Below are 20,976 nucleotides of genomic sequence, written 5' to 3'. Positions count from 1 at the left end.
GAGACCAACCCCCAGCTGACTACAGCCGCCTTTCAGGGAGTTGAAGAGAGTGATGAGGTCACCCCTGAGTCTCCTTTTCTCCAGGCTGAACACCCCCAGCTCCCTCAGTCATTCCTCACAGGGCTTGTGTTCCAAGCCCCTCACCAGCCCCATTGCTCTTCTCTGGACACGCTCAAGCATCCCAACATCCTTCCCAAACTCAGGGGCCAGAACTGGACACAGCACTCAAGGTGTGGCCTCACCAGTGCCAAGTACAGAGGGAGAATGACCTTCCTGGTCCTGCTGGCCACACTGCTCCTGATACAGGCCAGGATGCCCTTGGCCTCCTTGGCCTCCAGGGCATACTGCTGGCTCATGTTCAGCTGGCTGTCGATCTAAATGTATAAGTCATAAGCAAAACATGAGCTGGCAAATGGCAGATTAAACACTTCATGCAGCCCATCATGCCTTAAGAGACATAATATGTTTTTAAAATAAAACACTAGATATAAAATGCTGGTCTGCTTCCTGCAAGGAAGAACTCCAGGGTAAAGAACTCAAGATACTGTAATAGAAAAACTAAAAAGAAACTGAATATGAAGAGTCATATGCCGAACAGGCACACAGCTGGCTAATATGATCATCACTACAGATTAATGCAACTCCAACCTGTGTTAATTTTAATAAAAAACTATTTTTCAAGCTGCTGCACTTTGTTAACATTTAGCATTGCTGAACCTGGAGACAGAGTTGCGGCGTCAAATGAACAGAACTGAACAACACTCATTCTTAGCAGAAAATTATATCATTCTAATTCTAATGATCTCATTCTTAGCAGAAAATTATATGCTGGAGGACAGCAGAGATCCCACAAAGCAGGCATCCACAATGTGTAGTCAGCAAACTGGGGCACTCAATTCGGCAGCACAGTTTATCTGAGCAAGAAAAACCAGGCGCAGCCACTCAGTGTTTGGGTTCTTGGTAAAGCTTACACCACTGCCTTTCTGTATCCATCCACCTAGATTAGTATGAGAGTCCTAAATGGCATGTTAGAGGCAATAATGCTTTATTTGGTCAGAAGACTTGCAGTAGTCCATAAGTAAGGAACACACTCTTTAGAGTGCACACAGCGGTGCACAGGTCTCTTGGAATTTAATCCCCAAGATGCTGTCTCAGAACAGCATCACTATTTCTGTCATCTCATTCCACTCACTTTGTTTTTGTGATGCTTACAAAGTCCCAAACTCAGCTGCCCAGCATTTCTGCACACTCTTGTTAAAAAGAAACAACTTTACAGTACTGCAATAGCAAAATTTTATTAGTAGGTATCCCATTTTAATCTGCTTATTCTCTGAGCAAGTATGTTGTCTGTAAATCTTTCATATTCCCTTATTATTCCAAAAGGTTAATGTTCTGCTTACTTTGCTCACTTGCTAATTCTTGGTTCCCCAACAACAGTGAATCAATATAACATTGTATGTAGCCTTGCTCTCAAGATAATAGAAAGCAGTATATATCCTACACCAACCATGGTAACCAGACAGCCTCTAGCTGATATAAACACACTGATGAAAACTTTTTTCTACTTAAATAAAAAAGCAAGTGACACACAGGTTCCATTTCAAGGTAAGACCAGATAATGTATTAAAAAAGAGAGTTTCAAAAAAATACGGTAAAATGACCAACAAAGCTACTGAAGATTAGAAGAAATTACAATGCAGGAAATCAAGTGCTAACAAAATAAAACATTTCAAAGGAGGCTTCTAGCTGAATGCAGACTACTGGACTGAAATGGATGAGATGTGCTGGATTGACTACCAATGCTGTTCTATTACTGCTCTCCTCAGCTGGACAGGGGAGAGAAAAATGCAGCAAATGGCTCCTAGGTTGAGGTAAGGGAAAGGAGGGATTCTATCACTATTTATTGACACCAGCAAAAGAGACTTGACTTGGGGAAATTAACTGAATTTATTATCAATTATATCAGAGAAGAATAATGAGAAATAAAACCAAATCTTAAAATCATCTTCCCCTTCCAACCCCTTCCTTCCTCCCAGTCTTAATTTTTGTGGAGGGATCCATTCAGTGCCAGTATCTCAGTGAGCAGCTGCAGTGGGAGCCACAGGTTGAGCTCTGGGAGCCCAAGGCCAAAGCAAGAGGCTGTGACTGTCACTTCTTCCTCTTCACACACCTCCCCTGTTCCAGCATGGAGTCCTTCCCATGAAAGACAGCCCCCCATGACCTTTCCTAAAATGAGTTCTTCCCACAGGCTCCAGTTCTTACAAACTGCTCCAGTGTGGGTCCCTTCCTTCTTGTAGCTTCCAAAGCATTATACTACAATACACATGAAACCACCTTCTTGCTTCTGTGATCTTACTGAAACCCTGGTTTTGTCCTTAGACTTTGCTGGTGCGAAATCTTTTGCAGCCTTTTATGATTGCAAATGGCCGTATGAGGATCCCTCAACTTTCTCACCTGTTCTCACTTTTTCACTTGTTATTTATTCCAGCTACATGCTGGAATACTTCCTTCATGTTTGTACTCTTACACCAGCTTCCTTTCCAGTTACTTCAAGCTTAATTCTCTAGCTTGTCTATCTCAGTCATATTGTCTCCTCTATTATCCCAACTTTTAATAGCTGTTTAATGATAACTCAGGCAATGACCAATCAAGAGGTTTGAAGTTCTGTAGATTTTTTTCTTTAAATAGTGCTCATTCACACAATTAAATTCACATGGACTTACTTGCTCTTCAGGGAATTCATTTAACTAAACTCTGGTGCCTTAGACATATGCTGGTTTCCTCTGCTCAAAGATCTTTGTTTTCTAAAAAACAAACTAATAATATCCAGCCCAGCATTCTCCCTTCATTTCCTACTGTCCTTCCAATCTATTATCAGTTTTCTTTGCTGCAATCATGTAAATTAATAATTAAAATATATCAGTGTGTGTTTAACCTGAAAAAACACAGGATGCTGGTTTTTAAAAAGTGCATTTGATAGGCATGCAGGTGGTTACCATTACCTCATGCCTGGAAACATAGGAAAGACAAATGCTGAAAAGAATTAATAAGATACATGTTTTACAACTTAATGTGTTTGACATCTGTTGAAATCAGAACAGCATGTGTGGGTACACAAAAATTGGAACAAAATCAGAAGGGGGCAGAAGCAGCTTGTTATTTAAGAAATGCCTAGAAGATGTCATCGTGGTTGTTCTAAGAGGTACATTAAGAACAACTGGATTATTTTGCAAAACAAAGAACAGTGCAGTCTAGACTCTGTTGGGCAGGAAGGCGTTCCTATCTAGGCCAGGATGCACGGATGTTTGGTTGGTACAGTTGAAGAGAAATCAAGAATTTCTAAATAAATTAACTGGGAGAAAGGATGGAGAAATCATTGGTTCAATACTTAACTGGAAAAGACCAAGGGTTACCAAAGCAAATAAACCTATTAAAGATGGCAGTGGAAAGCTCGCTCACGGATATCTCCACAGGCAAGAGACCAACTGAACTGAAACTTTGAACGAGCAGATAATATGAATGGTGACACTTGGGTAGGAGGCATCTCCAGGAGAGAATCCAAGGCTTGAGGATGGCATTTATGGGCAACTGTGTTTTGCAGTGATAAGTTTCCTGACAAACTTACTACCACCTGTACTACCACCATATACTGACACAGCACCTCAGACCTACCTCCTATAGCTTGTAATCCAAGTAAGACAATGGCATCACATGACATAGGACAATTCACAAAAGGGAAAGCAAAAGAATTATGAAAAAGAACAATAAAAACAAAGTAAAATTAATTACTAACTTCCAGGTGCAAGATTCTCACTACAGGGTGCAAAAGACTGAGCGACTTATTTGCGCCTGTACATATAAAGTAGTAGATACTATGACTTCCCTTCCCCCTCCCCCAGGTCCACTGTGTAGCTGAAGGAACAAGCTTCCATACATCCAGTTCCTGGGGAAAAAGCACTACAGGGCTTTTGTACCCAACAGGACCATTGAGTGAGGAACCATGGAATAGATGGCACCCAGAAAAGATGGTCAGTGGGCATGGGATATTCAAGCACTTCAAATGAAGCAATACCAACAACCAAAGAAATTATGTATTTCAGCCTCTAAAGAAAACTTTTCTTTACTAGCAGTAATTATTCCTCAAACATGTCTTCCCAGATTTTCTCAAAAAGGCACGTGCTGCAACATCCCTCAGTCTGATGTTTGTGCAATTTACCAACACAACAGGATTACTTCTAAAGTTCCACACAGAAATAATAGGCTTCAACATGAGTAATACCTCAATTCAGACACATGAGAACAATCTCAAAATTAACTCTGAACATCAATACCCATGTTTTCTAATGACTGGTTGTTTGTCAAGTTGCAGTAAATAGCTAAAAGATATCCCTTTAGAAATGAACACAAATGGACATCAAAGACTTGACTTTTTCCTCCCCTGCAGTTGTCAAGTATTTTTCTTAGTGATAGCAATAATGTTATGATAGCTGAGATTAGCTGGCATCTGAAAACTCCTTTTTAAAGGTCTCCAATAAATTGGTACTGTAAAATGGTACTATTTTTCTTTCAGAATAACTCTTACAGTAAGATCATTATCTCAGCAGTACTGAGACTTGCCTCTGGACCAAACATCCCTTCCCAGTCCATGGACCTCAGGCTATAAGCATTTAAATCATGAGAGATGGGGAAGTTATAGAATTCAGAGGTCACAAGCTTATGGCCTTTATACTACTCAGTATTCAAATGAGGGACAAAATTCCTGAGGGCCTGTTGTCAGCCAGATGAAAAAGCACCCTATAGACTACTATAGGCAATAGAGATCTCTCACAGGTTATGAGACAGTTTTACTTTAATTCACTCACTTATCCAATGGAAAGAAATGGATAGTGAGTTGCTGTCTGGACTGAAAGCTCCTAGGACAAACACAGGGCCACACTGAAATTTGTAATGATTGAAATTATACCCTCCAATACTGAATTAATGAACAAAGATGGTGCTAAAACTTCATGTCTTGGCAAGTGATCAGCTCAAAAACACTTTAGTCATTCAAAACTTAAAATCAATTTGATAGCAATACCAGCAGCATGCACAAAGTGAAGCTGAAGGCAGAAGCAATACAATGCAGATACTCTCCACAGATTCAGAGTTCAGAGAACTTGCTTTTACTAACCAGTATTGTGTTACTTAGCAAAACTTTTTAAGTTATAAACCATAATAAAACAATTTTCCAATGTAGGGATAGGATAAAGCTCTTAATACTATTTTTTTAAGCTTTGGGAAAGGTTTTGATGTTGTCCTCTGTCTGTACCTGTTGGCAGAAATCCCAGAAGCCACCTGTGCAATAGAATTAGGAGTCAAGAAGGTATTTTTGGAATGCACTGAAAAAATGTGTTATTTTCAATCGAGTAGCAAAAAGAGAAACCTTGCCCCAAATCCCTAATTTAGTTCCTCTCATTCACACATCCATCAAACACAAAATACTGAACATTAAGTGAGGACTTCAGGAACCTTTTAGTTAAGTTTTATTCAGATAAAACAGATAGATAAAAGTAGTATAATAAGCATCTGAAAATGCTGTTGGTCTATTTAAAAAAATTACACAAAATCAATTCTTTCTGAAAAGTTTCTGTTAAGAATTACATAAAAGCTTCTATTTAGAATTACAGTTTGATACTGTTGTATTGCATGCCTTTAGAGGGACTCCCTAGGTGTCTGCCATCTCTACATATGGGTTAAATTATCCAGTAAATAAACACAACAATCTATGTTACAGTGATTCTCCCAGTTTTATACTAAACAGCAACAGAGATCTTCCATGTTAGTAATATTTACAATTCATTGCAGCTTCTAATTATTTTCTATTTGCCTCCAAATCAGGACAGCTTAAGTGTTTAGATGGATGCAGAATCACATCAAGTTCCTGCTTTGTGTCAAAACCAAGCTGCTCCATTTTCACTTTATGCTGAAAACATCTCCCACTTCCACCACAAGAAGCACTTGGAAAGCTTACAGTACAAACATTCCTTAAAAAAGGCATTATATCAAAATATTGCTAGCAAAAATTTAGTCCTCTCTTCCCCCTTGCATCTGACATATCATTCCAGATTATTCACACACTTTGGAACCGCATGAGACTTTTTGTGTTGAACAGATGGTTTGTGCATTCTAGCAAGCTGGTACTGCACGAACATCTTTTTGTCATGCACAACTCAACATAAACTACTGTATTTCCAGGTTACCTCCCAGTTTAGTCTTCAGAAAAAGAAGAGCAACAAAATAGGTTAACATGAACAACTGTGTTCCCACATTCACTGCTGACCTTGGACCCCTTTGACACTGATGAGCAAAAACTTTCTTCACAGACTTATGCACAACCTGACCTGTTGGTGTTCACAGTAAACCATTTGCAGCAAGTAAAGAACAAACCAACCACTCCTCTAACAGCAGCAACAGCATCTGGACACCCTTAAAAAATCAAAGAGAATCAGGGCATTCTGCAATATTGTATTTACAAAGACAGAATGATCTTTTTAAATAGGAGTGTATTATCAGGAAAAGGAGTCCATGCAATATAAGAACTGGGTGTGGCAGATTACCCACCAATAGCTTTTGAGCACAAATAAATGGATATAATTCATTCATTTACTTGGATCTACAAGTATGAGGAGGATGTTATTTCAAATTTTACAATGAGTTAAATCCTACCACCTTGCATACACATATTAGTGAAATAATTGCAAATTTGTACCTGTGCAAACGTAAAAGCTAATTAGATAGTTCTACAGCCCTATGGAGACACCAGGATAATAAGCATCATTTACCAAAACTAACTCTGCATTTTCCTGTTGAACAGCTATCTGAAGACAGGAAGGAGAAAGGTCTCCTGGAATTTATTTCATCAGTCCTTGGTCTGCCCTTCAAACAACAAAATAAGAGACAGTAAGTCACTTAAATTTGGTGCTGCTCCTTTCAGAAGAACTGGAGAAAAATCAGTTTAAGTTAAAATGGGAAAGTCAAGGGAACAGCTCCATAGCCGCAGCAAATCAGTGTAGTTCTAAGTATTTAGGAAGAACAATGTCTCACTCCTTCCCCAGCTAGAGCTCACATTCTGACCTCAGAGCAACTCCTAACAATACCAAAATGTTCTTTCCACAATCTCAAAAAAGACAAAATACACATTCTGTTCCAGATCTAAAGCAGAGCAAAGAGGAATGCATGTTTTGATAAATCTACAGACTAGCACATAGTATTATTTTTTCCAATAGTTATATTGATTGCCAGAATTTGAAGTATTATATGAATCAAAAGCTTTTGACTTTTTTCTACATCTGTCAGTGTAACCCTTACATCAAGGGATAGATGCTAGAATAACTGATGAGCACTTCAGCAGGTGCAGAGAAATTCCAGAACAGCAGTGACCTGCCCTGCGTCTTTCAGCCTTTGCATCATGCTAACCCAAGGACAATAAACAGGAATGCCCAGTGCAAACAGAGCAATTGACGATTTTAAGATGTCTTTGGTTATATCATATGCAGACATATATGACCCTCAAAACTCTATACCATCTTAACTAAGCATGGATGATCTTCAAAATTGCCATATTAGCATTATTAGAAGTTTCACTTGATCATTTTTTCAGTATTCAAACTAAAAAATTCCCTTTCAACAGCAAAGGTTGTGGAATCAGGAAGAGGCATACATTATTTCAGGATTTTTTTTTTTTTGAGGGGGGTGGGAGAGTTGGAGGTTTTTAATCTGCTGGAAGTCTTAAATAATTCTTCTAGTTTTTATTCGTTTCAGCCCTTTTTAGGATAAGGAAATAGCTGTACTCATTTCCAGCAGGATTCTAATTAAAATATGACAGGATTTACAGAGGACTGTAATAACCAGGATTATTTCTGCTTGCAAATTTTAAAAAGAGCAATTTTGTACCAAAAGTAATAAGAATACTACACATTTCTTATGAAGGTCTTTTCACGTCGAGATCTCAAATGAGATTTGAGATTAGAATGAAATTCAGCATCAGTCTATATCTTACAGATGGGAGTTTTAGAATGTATTCACTGAAGATATGTAGTACAAGCCAAGACTCCATGTACTATGCACATCAGATCTTTACACGAGTTTTAAGGTTTTCCATTTTTCTGGTCAGACTGCACAATCTTATTTGCTTATACAGCCAAAGATTAAACTGCAGCATCAGTAAAGTTCTATACTTGACACACTTGATTTTTAAAACTATCTGCTTCCTTGCTTATTCTGATGTAGTGCACTGATACCCATCCAAGGACTGAAAAATTCAGGGTGAAGAAAAGATGAATGCATACCTTCACAATGCTTAGCAGAGTCCACCTGCAAAACTGACTTTTTTTTTTCTGTTGTGTATGCTTTCTTAACACCTCAAATCCCTGATGAAAACACTCCTCCTACTATTTGATCTCAAAATATTTTAAAGACAGTTGTATATTCTAAGATCAGCTGTGACAACACTGAATTTTCCTCTACATTCAGCAGTTTGTTGGAGAAAAGAGATTTAATTGAAACAGTTAAAAACAGCTTATTTTTGAAAAGGCATTCTAACCCTGAACTGAGGCACCAGGTGACTGCAGTGACCCTGCCAATCCAGAAAACAACTATTTCATAAAAGCAGCATGTGTGGCCTACAGTACAGCTACAAGGCACAGAAAGGTTAAACATATTCCCATTTTAATAAACCTTGGAGAAGAACTACCAAACAGCAGTGACATTTATGTCTTCTAAAGTAAGGCCCGAGACCTCTCATAGTTTGAGCCTCAAACCTGTGTCCTTGTGTCATGGAGGAACTGTTTCACTCTCATGGCACTGCTCTGGTGGGTTAGGATGATGTTTTAGCCTTTATTGGAAGACTCATGCACAGATCACTGCTGATCATATCAGATTTTATAGACTACTAAATAGCCCAGCATGCTCCAGCACATCTTGTTGTCAGTACGTATTGTCTGCATATTGCCTAAATGAGAAAAGCATACATCCAGTGAAGAAGAATTGGATGTATCTGTTGGCCCTGAATAGCCCTTTCCCAGAAGGTGCCAGGATATGAAGCTCTATTTTGGCATGTGGAGCCCAATCATGCCACCTCCTGGTTAGGAATGGCCACTCTATTCTACACATTACACAGGTGTCCAGGGCTTAGGAAGTCAACAGTTGACAGGAATGTTCTACTCAGCTGTCCAGGTATTCTGCCTTCTCTTGGTACTAACCGCAAATATTAACTAGTCTCCAAAATCTTGAATTTTAAAATGCTTACTTCAAGGTATAGAGGAAGAGAGCTGGACAGTTAGAGCAGTTACACTCTGAATGTACACACCAAGGAGACGAAATATGACATAAATTTACTAAAAAAAATTCCCAGGACAAGTGAAAAATATTCTTCTTCAAGGAAAATATTCACATTGCCAAAAAACTAGCACTTTGTTGATGAGGCTCTGGGCATCCAGATAAACCTCAGCAAGTACCTTTGACCTTCCCTTAAACAGTTGGTACTAAATTCTGCTGTTTGCACTAAATTGCACCTTTAGCAGCCCCACTGATTCGAACAGCACTATTTAAAGAGAAAAGCACCTTTTATTTTAAACCAGAGTATCAGAATCTAAACTTCAATTACTGCACTCATATTGTTGCCTCTTTGCAAAACAATTTACTGTGTTTCAAAGTACATGTTTTCTAAGATCACAGATCAAATGGTCCTAAGTGGCTTCAGATGTCTGAAAGAATTTTGTTATTTTTATTTTTTAAATCACATCTATCATTTCTTTTTTCTCTCCTCTGAAGCAAGAATGCCTTTTAAGACTAAGAAGCTGGGGTCAAGATAAATATAACATTTGCTTTGTTATACTCATTCTAACATTTTATAATATTTTGTTTTCCATAAATCTGGTTATCACTTGGGATTCATCTGCATTACATTCTGCAAGGCAAAAGCATGTCCTATTGGCTATACCAGTCAATAGATCATATTTGTACTACAAGGACTGCCTGATAGCCCACTAATGGCAACAGAAAGATTCCCATTAACTTTAGTCAGCTTTGAACCAAGTCCATAATGCCTAGCACATCACTACTTTATAAAAATCCTAAGTATCTTGTATTCATCTAGAGTTTGCACTTTCTGTTGAAAAGGCTCCAAATGATCAATACAAATCTAGTTTCTAATGAAACCAAGGTACCTAAAATACACGCTCTGAATATTAGCATGTTTCCTGAGTCAATCTACTGGGAATTTACAGTGCATTTCTTGAGACAGCAAAGCAAACAATGATTAATACCAGCTATTTTGTGAATACAGATTTCTTCTCACCTGATGTAAACATCAGGAATAAAATAAACAATAAGCAGAACAGTGACCACTCACAGATTAATATTATTGTATGAATTTACATTAATCTTATTTTAGTTGAAAGGCTTGTTGAGACAAGTGAACTCATAAATTTGCAAGCATATTTTCACAAGTAGTTTTCAATGAAAAAAATGATAAAAATTAAAAAATATCAGAGGCCTGGTTTTATTAAGTCATAGGCTCGATCAACAGCCTTTCACATCTAGGGTTAAGGAAACGATTGTCACATTCTGTATTTCCAAGACAAATAATTTTCATACAACAACCTTATTATTATCCCAGGTTTTTAACAGAAACACAAAGTTATGAACTAAAGTTGCATTCCTATATGAAAAGAAAAATCAATCTCCAACAGTCCAAAGAAATCCCAAACCTACATATGACAATGTATTAGATGAAATCCCAAATATAAGACAAAATAAACTTGCATTACGTCAACAGTTTTCTACTCGCTAGAACTACTACTGCAGGCTTGTATGAGAGACTCTACTAATTAATGCTCAGTGTAAAGACTAATGTTTTGAATAATCATGTCCTGTCCTACAAGAACCCTGTATGTGGATGATAGCTGAGCTATATGAGCCTAATTTACACAACTTGGAGGTTTAACAAACTCTGCTATGCCACATGAAATGATCTAGGGACTTAACTCAAGGTCTGATTCTCATTGCCTTCAGAATGCCAGCTGAAATTCTGAGGTCAATTGCACTGTCATTATAAAAGAGAGAAATTAGCTACATCATTACCCTAGTAATGCTGATATTTCCATGGGGAGAGATGATCTTACTTTGGCCAGCTCTTTCCAATAGGTCTTTTTCTTTTATGTTTATATTACAAAACACAGAACTGGTAAGAAAACACTAAGCAAGATATTCTAAAGCTGCACACATATAAATAAAGACACACACACACACACATATATACACATACATATATATAATTTGCTTGACCCCAAAAAGTACACAATTAGCTGGCACTTCAGCCTATTAAATGGAATGCTGATATAAAACCAGTTTTGAACTATCCAACTGGTTGTATCTTTCTATGTCATCCAGCCCTCCACAGCTAAAGTGACACACTTATTTTTGTATTTATAACCACGGACATCTTACAGAAAGCAATAAATATTTACAAACATGCTAAAGCAACACATATAAGGAGCTGGTAGCTTTCATGGCAGGGAGCAGCACTAGAACAGAGAGGCTCTCCATTCTCTCTGTAGCTCTGGAGTGTGCTGCAGTATAAGCACAAGCTGGGTAAAAAAGGTACTGCTCAAGAACATGCTCTTCACTTTTGACATTTTTTTATCTAACCAAGCATTACTTGACCTCATACATTTATCAGGACATCTCCTGACTAAAAGCAGAACAATCCCACCTGAGAAAATAACTACTGTTAACCAGTATAGAGTAAAATAGTTTAAAGCTATACATGAAACAGGGACACTCTTCCAGCTCTTATAACAGCCTAGTACACAAAACAGTTCACTTGATACAGAAAAGCCCTTTCCAGTAGTCTATTGCCTTTTCTTTAGAGTTCAACGACCTATTACAATTAAAAATTTTTTAATTTTCATTACTGAATGGATTATATTCTCAGAGTGCGTATGTTCAATGCAGATTGCAAAAGTTTTAAAAAACTTAGGCTGAGACAAATATCACCAGCCACTCACAAGTTCTTCTAGGAGATGACTTACTAATGACTTTTCAATTGCTAATAGTACAATCGTCATGTAGGATCTACTTCTACATGAAACAGGTTATGACCCATGGGGAAACCAAGTATCTCCTGATTAAGGCACTAAATTGGCCATTCAGAGACTTAAGTTCATTGTCAGAATCCACAACAGATTCCCACAGTGGTTTTAAAAGAAATTGGATTTTTGTCTCCACACCTTGTATTTAAACAGCACTTGTACCTTTTTCCTCACCTCTCTTTATGCTGTTTGGTAAGTATGCGAATACTCTGCCAAAGGAAATGTCCCTTTTCTGGGGATTTCACCAGACCCAGGTAAGGACTAAAGTAAGTCCTAGTCATCCCTTAATGGTGAGGGATAAATAGCTACTGATTGAAATATGCATCTGACACAGGTCAACCTGAAGGACACAGACCTACATACTGAAAACATAAGTAATATGTTGGTTTTAATATTGGTTAAGTACACCAAAACACATGAACAAAAAGAAACTATGCAACAGAATCAAACAAATAAACGAAAATATTGGGGGAAAATTTACTTATCTTTACAAGTAAATCCACTGTTGCAAATCAGAAGCATTTTTCTGGAATACTTATTACTTGTGTGCCCTTCTGCGGCTTCTCACAGCAACACAACTGTTCTCAACCTCAGGTTTTAGCAGCCAACATGAAACAACACAGCACCTTCAAGTCAGAGTGAATGCTTGAGGCTCTGAGCACCACAGCAAATCTACACTTGTGCATTTGATACAATATGTACTGGCAATCAAAAATGCTTAGGACGCCACAAAAAGAACACCTGGCTGGCATCATTATGGATGAACCTGATTGCACATTACATTCTAAAGAACAGAAATCCAGAGTCTGGAAATAATGTTTTATATCATGAACATAACCTAAAAATTATTCACTATTACAGAGATCCTTGCAGGATCCCATTTTCTTCTGTCACTCAAAAAAGAAAATTCTGCCCATTCTATAAATTTCCTTTGTATTTATACCCAGCAGCAACCAGTGCATTAATTGTAATTTTCTTAAGTAGTAACATTCTAACCATGGTTAAGTGTTTTAACAGCCATCATATGTTAGACTGTAAAACAAATCTCTAGAAAGCTTGACAGATGGTGTTTTGAAGGATAATGCCAGGTACCTGGTGTGAATCTGACATTAGCATTCTCTCAGACAACTCACCTTCATCTTTTAAAAAATCTAGTGAAATAATGTATAATCCTACTTATGCTAAGAAGGAATGAGAAAACTGTTCATTTACTCAATCCCACCGTTGCTCAAAATGCAACTTCTACACGAACTTGATGCCTAGAAAAACCAATTTTATTTTCTTTTTTTTTTTTTTTTTTTTTACTTTTCTTTGCCTACTTTCGTTTTTGTCCTTCCTGCATTTTCCTTCTTTCCCAGACACACACACTCTCAGTGGATACTTCCCCCCTCTGGGAAAAGATTGAACTGCAAGGCTCAAAAAATATATTCCTCTAAGAAATAAGGACTTTGTTTATAATATGATTATTAGAAAAACAACTGTAAAAAGCAGCATGGCTGCCTCTTTAGCAGCAAGGCAGCTATGACAAAAGAGTACTAAATGGCTCTGTACTCATACTGAAATTCAGTATGAATTTTAAAGCTATCAAACAGAAGCACTCCAACAAAACCTGGACTCGATATCTTCATTCACAATCAATAGAACGTACATTAAGGAAAGACAATATAAAAAGTGCTGACAGTGAAAAAACACTTAATGCTTAGCATGGTAAATCTGAATTAGTTATGATTTTCTTTAAGTCATAAACAGAACTTGGGAAATTATTTGTCACCGCTGAATAGTGAGCTTGTTTTAATGTGTGACTCTCAAGGGCCTGACCTTACATTTCTTTGCTTTAATCTCATTTGAGAGCTTGATAGGTTATCTTGATTCATGCATCATTCTTTACACTTCTTTTCAACATTAGGTTCCAAGTTTAACAGACTTAATAGTCTTTCAAAAGACTATTAAGAATATAAGAATAAAAACATGTATAAGAGGAACTTAATGGATTATACTTTGGCAAAAGTTGAAACTCCGTATCACGAGGTCTTCACTCAACCACTATATTGAGCAGTTATTAAAAGAGAGACTAAATGATAAACTTTCTAAAGAACCCCTAGCTTAGGTCCAACTAAAACTCTGCTCCAACTAAAGCAAGGAAAGCAGGGCGAATTACACTGAGTAACCAAATGTTATAACCAGTGTGTTCTGATCTCCGCGCAAAACCAAGAGGAAATCATCATGTCCTGGATGAAACTGTCATGAAATTGATAAGCCATATCCAATCAATGTCTGACATCGCGCAGTCGACTATAACAGCGCCGCATTAACAGCATAATAGTATTACCATATAAACCTTATTACTTTAGCGTGGAAAACAGGATATAACGAGTGTAATGAAACGCCAGCATCTGTCTTTGTGTAAGTGAGCCCGGGAGCCAGGGGAGCGCTTCCCGCAGAGCCGACCCAGCCGCGGCAGAGCCGGCGCACGGCGGGCGGGCGGGCGGGGAGCGGGGCACCCGCTGCTGCTGCCGCCGCCGGGGGCCGCTGCCCGACGGGTCCCTCGCCGCGGCCCCGGGCGGCTCCGAGCGCCCCGAACCGCCGCCGCCCCGAGCCCACGCGCGGCCGGGTCCCGCCCGCCCGGAAACCCGATTTCGCTCCGTGTCCATCGGCCGCGGCCGCCGAGCGCCGACCGCGAGGAGCGCCCCGGCCGGGGGAGCGCGGAGCGGAGCCTCACCGTCTTCCAGAAGGCGCATGGCGTGAACAAAGCAGGGATCCAGGCTGTCCTTCTCGGCCATCAGCTCGGGCAGGTACTTGTCCTGCTCCATGGCCGCGGGCACGCCGGGCGGGCTGCGCGGGATGCCGGGCTCGCCGCTCCGCGCCCTCGGCCGCCCGCTCGCCGCTGGCCGCGCCGGGGCCGCCCCGCAGGTGCCGCCGCCCCTCCCGCGGCGGGCGCTGCCCCGGCCCCGCCTCCGCCTTCCCCTCGCGCCGCGCGGGGGCGGGCACGTGCGCGGGTCGCCGCGCGCCGCTGCTCGCGCGCCTTCGCCCCCGCGCCTCCTCCTCCCGCCACTGAGCGACCCGCGGCCACCCGCGGCCTTAAATAGGGAGGCGGAGCCAGCCGGGCCCCGCCCCCGCCGCTCCCATTGGCGGCTGCACAACGCCGGGGGCAAACTCGCCACGCCATTGGCTGTCGCCAGGCGGGGGCCCGCGGGCGTCTGGCTCTCTGTCTGTCCCTCTCTCCGTGTCTCTGTCTCTGTCTCTGTCTCTGTGTCTGTGTCTGTGTCGTGGTTTCGGACTGGTATTCCCTAGTTTACTGCTCCTACTAAAACCACGCTGCCACTCGCTCCCCCCACCCTTTTCCGCATTCCCCGTGCCAGGCTAGAGAGTAGAATTGGAGGAATCGAAGGTAAAGATCACGGGTTGGGATAAGAGCAGTTTACCGGAAACAGCAATGAGATAAGAAAATGAACAGTAACAGCAATTATGTTAATCACAAAAGTGTTCGAGAGAGACAAGTGATTATCATGCCAAATGCTCAGAATCGGGGTTACCCCCCTGCCCCCACCACGGCTTACTGGACCAGAAGGAGCCCCTTCTCTAAGGACAAGACTCCCTTCCCTGAGGTGATGGCCGAACACCCTCTGGGTCCTGGCCATGTCCCCTCCTGGCTACGGCAAAATTATCTATCCAGGCAGGAACCAGGACAGTCTGTGCGTCTGTCACTGTGTGGGTGCCTGTGTTTGTGTGTCTGTCTGCGTGCAGCTGTTTGTGACTGGCGTCCGTGGTGCCTGTGCGCGTATGCGTGACCATGTGCGGCTGTGCCGGCGCTGTGCGTGTGGGAGTACGGGCACATGTCCATGTATGCATGAAACGGTGTGTGTGTGTGTGCGTGAAAATGCGTGTGTGTGTGTCTGTGCGTCTGTGTGTCTGTGTGTCTGTCTGTCTGTGTGTGTGTGAAACTCTGTGTGTGTGTGTTTGTGTGAAACTCTGTGTGTGTGTCTGTGCGTCTGTGTGTCTGTCTGTCTGTCTGTCTGTGTGTGTGTGAAACTCTGTGTGTGTGTGTTTGTGTGAAACTCTGTGTGTGTGTGTAAAGCTGTGCTACGGTGCTTTCTGTGACTCTGCGCTTGTGTCTATGCCCGAGAGCGCGCACTGGGCCTGTGCCCCTGTGCCCGTTTGTCCACGCGTGTCTCAGCGTGCATGTGCCGCCGGTGTCGCTGCGTGGGCATCCCTGCCCGTGCACGCCGCTGATCTCCGGGCAGCCGCCGTGTTGTGGCCGTGGCCGTGTCCCTCCGCGTGGCCGCGGCTCGGTGCCCGCCGTGCCTCGGTGCCCGCCGTGCCTCGGTGCCCGCCGTGCCTCGGTGCCCGCCGTGCCTCGGTGCCCGCCCCGCCTGCCCGCGCCGCTCGCCGGGCGCTGTCCGCGGTGCTGGATCCGGGCGGCGGCGGCGCTGCCGGCTCTCCCGGCGCTGCTCCTTCCTTCCCGCCCCGGCGCCCTGCGCAGCCCGCGGTGCCTCCGCCGAGCTCCGCCGCGCTCCCGGGCTCCTCGGCTCTCCGGGCTCAGGGGACACGCCTCGCTAAAGCGGTGCGGCACCGGCGGCGAGGCCGTGCTGGAGCTGCCAGACAGCCTCTCCCCTGAGGATGCGATCAGAGCATCAGCGACCGGGCACTGCTGGGCGCAGACCGCGCCGAAGATGTCTGCCCGTGCCTGCGGTGCGCAGCTGGATAGGGCGCAGCAGGCGCCCGGAGGTCCTGTGGGAAGAGGGCGATCTCTGTCGAGGAATGCCGTGCTGCAGCTGCCACAGCCACGCCTGGCAGAATTAGAGCTATTATGCAATTAAAGTGTCTACAATTTGGGTAAATAAAATTGATTTTAATTAGAGTATAGCTTTAAGTATACATTTATTTTAGGTTATATTTATTCAGGATTTTGCCCCAACAGACCAAACAGACATACTTTGATTTTGAAAGTAAACAAAAGATGCATAACTCAACTCATTAAAACTCCATTTGTGGGACCTCAAGAACAAGCAGTCTATGGCACCATACAGCATTTTGTGTTCAACCCCTATTCTTTCTCAGTATGTACCACTAATACTACTATCTTAGTATTATTCTAATGAAATAGACAATTGTTGCAATAATATATTTGTGAATGGCCTAGTACTATTCATTTCAAAGGGGTTTTTTTGTTGATGCTGTGGTGTTTAGATTTTGCTTGTTTGTTTGTTTGTGGTTTTGTTTTGGTTGGGGGGAGTTGGCAGAGGAAGAAGGAATGAAAAAGATAAAAATCAAAGCAAAATCTTTATAATGGCATCCACAAGGTTTTGAATGTGTTCTACAGACATTACATAAAGATTTGGTCTGCAATGTTTTCAAAATCCTAAGACATATACAGGCAGCATTTATGCAATTTCCATTCAGCATACAGATAATTGAGGGACTGCATGTGTTTACAAAAATATGTAGAGAATGTTGATGACCGATGCTTATTATTCTGTAGTATTTCTAGAAGGGAGGGATAAAATACCTGAGAACCAATCTCCCGGCTGAGAAAGAATAGAAGCAGGAAAATAGTTGATTTCAGCTGAAGAAGCAGAGAAGACTGATAGGAAAATTGAAAGGTTTAATAGTCAGTCAGCTTTTACTTCAAATTGTGTGTGGGGATAAAGGGAAGACATAAGTCCTTCTTTAAAAAATAACCAAATAAAACAAAGAAAAGCACAGAACTAAGATAGTTTATTAATAATTTACCCTGATTCAATTTACTGCATGAATAGTTCTCCTTTCCCATTTAACAGCGTAGGAAGAAATGGCCGTGTTTGCAACACAGCTCAGGTCTGTCTTGCTCAAGAGATCACCTGTGTCATCAGATTGTATTTCTGCACCTCTGTTTTTCAGAACAATTCAGGCTGGTGCTCCTCAGTTCAGAAAGAGAGAAGACCAATGATAGATGTGTTCTCCTATAGCAACTTCAAGATGACTGTAATGCATCCTCCCAGAAGTAATCCTGGCCTGGTAGCTTTCAAGACATACCATATGGTCATGGATATGGAAAATGAATTTTGGGGATTTTCCATCTAAGGTGCTTCAAGAATAATGTTACTTTATTCTGTTTGATTGTTCTTAACCTACTTAGATCACAGGAAGCTTTGAGTTAAACACCTTTAAGTTTATTAAACAATGGGAAGTGCTAAACTCATTTAACTCTTTTTCTGGTCAAAGGAGTAGACCAGAGTAGCAGGTTTCATTACACATCTTTTTACAGCAAACTAGACAGAAACAAGTTCCCCATAAGTTCATTTTTGAAAACTTATAAAGTTAAATTGACTTTCAGTGATATTTAGGTTGCAAAGCCATTGAGATACCTTTCTGAATTTTACCTTAAACTTCATTAATAAAAAAAAGGCATTAAAATCTGTCTGATGGGAAATATATGTTCTAATGTCATCAAACATGACTTCATTGCTAGTTGGAGATCAATTTTTTTCACAGCTACTAAAAACCAAAGACACATTTTACAACTCTTTAGTCTGAAGTGTCAAACCCAATTGAAGTTTATCTGTACTATATTTTATTGCTAAGTCTGATAATGAAGTGGATCCCAGCATACCAGATTTTATTCAAAGACAGAACAGGTAACAATCATTATGTATTTTTGCCAGTGCCGTCCAAGCACATTATATTATTATGTAGAACTGAAGTCAAAAGGCAGTGGATGCAAACAATTGAAGGAAAAACTCCAAACGTTGCACATGCTTATTCAAAAATTATTAAATCTTTTGAGAATGTGCAGTAAAATGAATAGTCAGTGTGAGCACAATTAGAATGAATTACTCTTCTGACACCTCACAATAAAGTGGATACAATAATTTAAGTGAATAGTTAACTATGTGTGTGTGAGTATACATAGGACCTCATACATCAAAAAATCAGAATAGTCAAGAGTTTTCCATTTCAGGAATTCAATTTGCTTTCAAATTTCTTTACTAGTTCATTTGCTTTAGGTATGGGTAAAGGTTATCTGGTTCCTGAACTGCAGATGAGCATTAAAAAAAAATAGGGACTTTATTCTATAACCTAAGTAAACATCTCCTTCTCTGAAAGTAGAATTGTAATGGACAATATAAGTAATAAAGAAACAGCAGTACATGTGCAAAAAAGAGAGAATGGCCCCTCCTCCTTTACTGTAGTTTATTTAATTCCTTCTTTGAATACAGTCTGTACCCAGGCTCCATCTGATCTCTCTGCATGCTGTCCTGTAGATACCAGTTCTTGTACCTTGTGGTTTCATGGTTTCATTTTGGGGCATGTGAACATGCACAGAGCTTGTTTCCATGAAACAACACTCAGATAATTACTGGGCTTTGGCCAGTGGTGGGTCCCAATGGAAGTGGCTACACCCTCTCCTTGCAGAGGCCAGCCCTGAAGACTCCCAACAGCTTGCTGTATAATCCAGAAGGGAAGTGTGCATCAGCAAGGGCACAAGTCACTGCAGATCACCTTCAGACTACCCCAGACACAGCAAAAGACTCAGACATATATAGTGCAACACACAGATAGTTGATCTCTGTGGTAAGTCCCTGATTTCAACAGGGTTTTGGTCTCTTCACTCACACAGCTGAATAAACACTGATTTTCTTAAATGGAGACAATTCTTACAGATTAGTTATTAGCCTATGCAAACCAAATAAATAAGCTTCAGTTAAAAAAATATATCAGTACTTACTTATTTTCTTTCAAGACATTAAATAGCTTCATAAACTTGGTGAACCTACAACCCTAGGAGAGTTCAGTGTGATTTCCAGGTGTAAAACAAATTCTGCCTTATGCTGTGACTGAGTTTATGACACCCACATTACAAGTTCTTAGTTCATCAAAACACATTTTATAAAATTATATGTGTTACAGCTCTAGTTCATATTAGCATTCTTGCAATGTGTAAAGAAAAAGTAACAGAAAATTTAACTCAGAGTAAATGAGTTAAATTTAGGTAGCATAACTTCACTGAAAGGTCTCCATCATTAATTTAGAATAATTTTAAGCAACATAATAAATTGTAACATAGCAGCTGAACACAGAAAAATGCTTAAATAGAAACAAAGAATAAAATGGAATCTAGAATGTTTGTCTTCTTTCTTCCTTGTGTGCTAACAAAACTGACAGAGAAATTGTGACTCTATGACATAACTTTCTCCTCTCCTCATGGAGGTAAACACCAGCCCTTATAGTTTGCTTGCTTATGAAGTTCTACCTCTGCTGTTCATTCTGACCTTTATATTACAGCTTATCCATTGAGGGTAGCTCAAACACTTCCACAAAAATCTTCTCCATGATCATAGCACAGTCTCCATTCACCTGTTCTCTCTAACCTTACTGCAATCAATAAGCCTGAATTTATCTTTCAACATTATCTCCAAGATTTAGATCTGTTCTTTTTTATATAAAGCCTCTGTTTACATGGATTTCTGACTCCTTTTCACTTGATACAAAATAATTCCTTTTGTACCTTTCTTTTACTTTTTCCCTTTCTGCTTATTGTTTTCACCGTCCTTTCCCAGTAATGCAAGTCTCCCTTTAATACAAATTTCTCCCTTGAAGGGTGACAAGCAGAAGAAGAAGAGCTAGTGGACAAACTGCAGTACAAATAAGGTGATGTGTGGTTTAGAGTAATAGAATTACAGTTTCCAGACTCCTAGGACTCTTCTTTGAACTAATCCTTCAGTTCATAGTTACATACCAATTATTCAGCACAGCATATTAGAGAAGTTGGTAGTCTCATGGAGCTTTAGGCATGTAAAAATCACATGTCTGAATCTAATTCAGTCACCACAGACACCCTTTACAGTCAGGAGGTTGAAACAAGCTC

General features: G+C 40.6%; 2 protein-coding genes across 10 annotated transcripts in view; one reads left to right on the top strand and one right to left on the bottom strand.

Moving 5' to 3' along the window:
- Nucleotides 1-15,001, bottom strand: part of KHDRBS2 (KH RNA binding domain containing, signal transduction associated 2) — a 339,493-nt gene extending 324,492 nt beyond the window's left edge. For all 9 annotated transcript variants that reach the window (XR_008508260.1, XR_004979862.2, XR_004979866.2 and 6 more), the window contains exon 1: nucleotides 14,851-15,001. Coding sequence is in view for 1 of the 9 variants with exons in the window: in XM_036379472.1 (XP_036235365.1) it covers nucleotides 14,851-14,941 (91 nt within the window). In the remaining 8 variants the exon portion in view is untranslated. The remainder of the gene's footprint in view (nucleotides 1-14,850) is intronic.
- On the top strand, nucleotides 14,940-19,277 carry LOC129046632 (transcription initiation factor TFIID subunit 4-like). The gene is made up of 4 exons (XM_054514236.1): nucleotides 14,940-15,338; nucleotides 15,876-15,946; nucleotides 16,207-16,964; nucleotides 18,009-19,277. The coding sequence occupies exons 1-3, from the start codon at nucleotides 14,940-14,942 to the stop codon at nucleotides 16,946-16,948; spliced, it is 1,212 nt and encodes a 403-aa protein (XP_054370211.1). The 3' UTR covers nucleotides 16,949-16,964; nucleotides 18,009-19,277.
- The last annotated feature ends 1,699 nt before the right edge of the window (nucleotides 19,278-20,976 follow it).

This window comes from Molothrus ater, chromosome 3, assembly GCF_012460135.2.
Source record: "Molothrus ater isolate BHLD 08-10-18 breed brown headed cowbird chromosome 3, BPBGC_Mater_1.1, whole genome shotgun sequence".
In the NCBI taxonomy this organism is placed as follows: Eukaryota; Metazoa; Chordata; class Aves; order Passeriformes; family Icteridae; genus Molothrus; species Molothrus ater.
The sequence above is the reverse complement of the archived record's forward strand: the minus strand, read 5'-3'. Positions and strand labels throughout refer to the sequence as shown.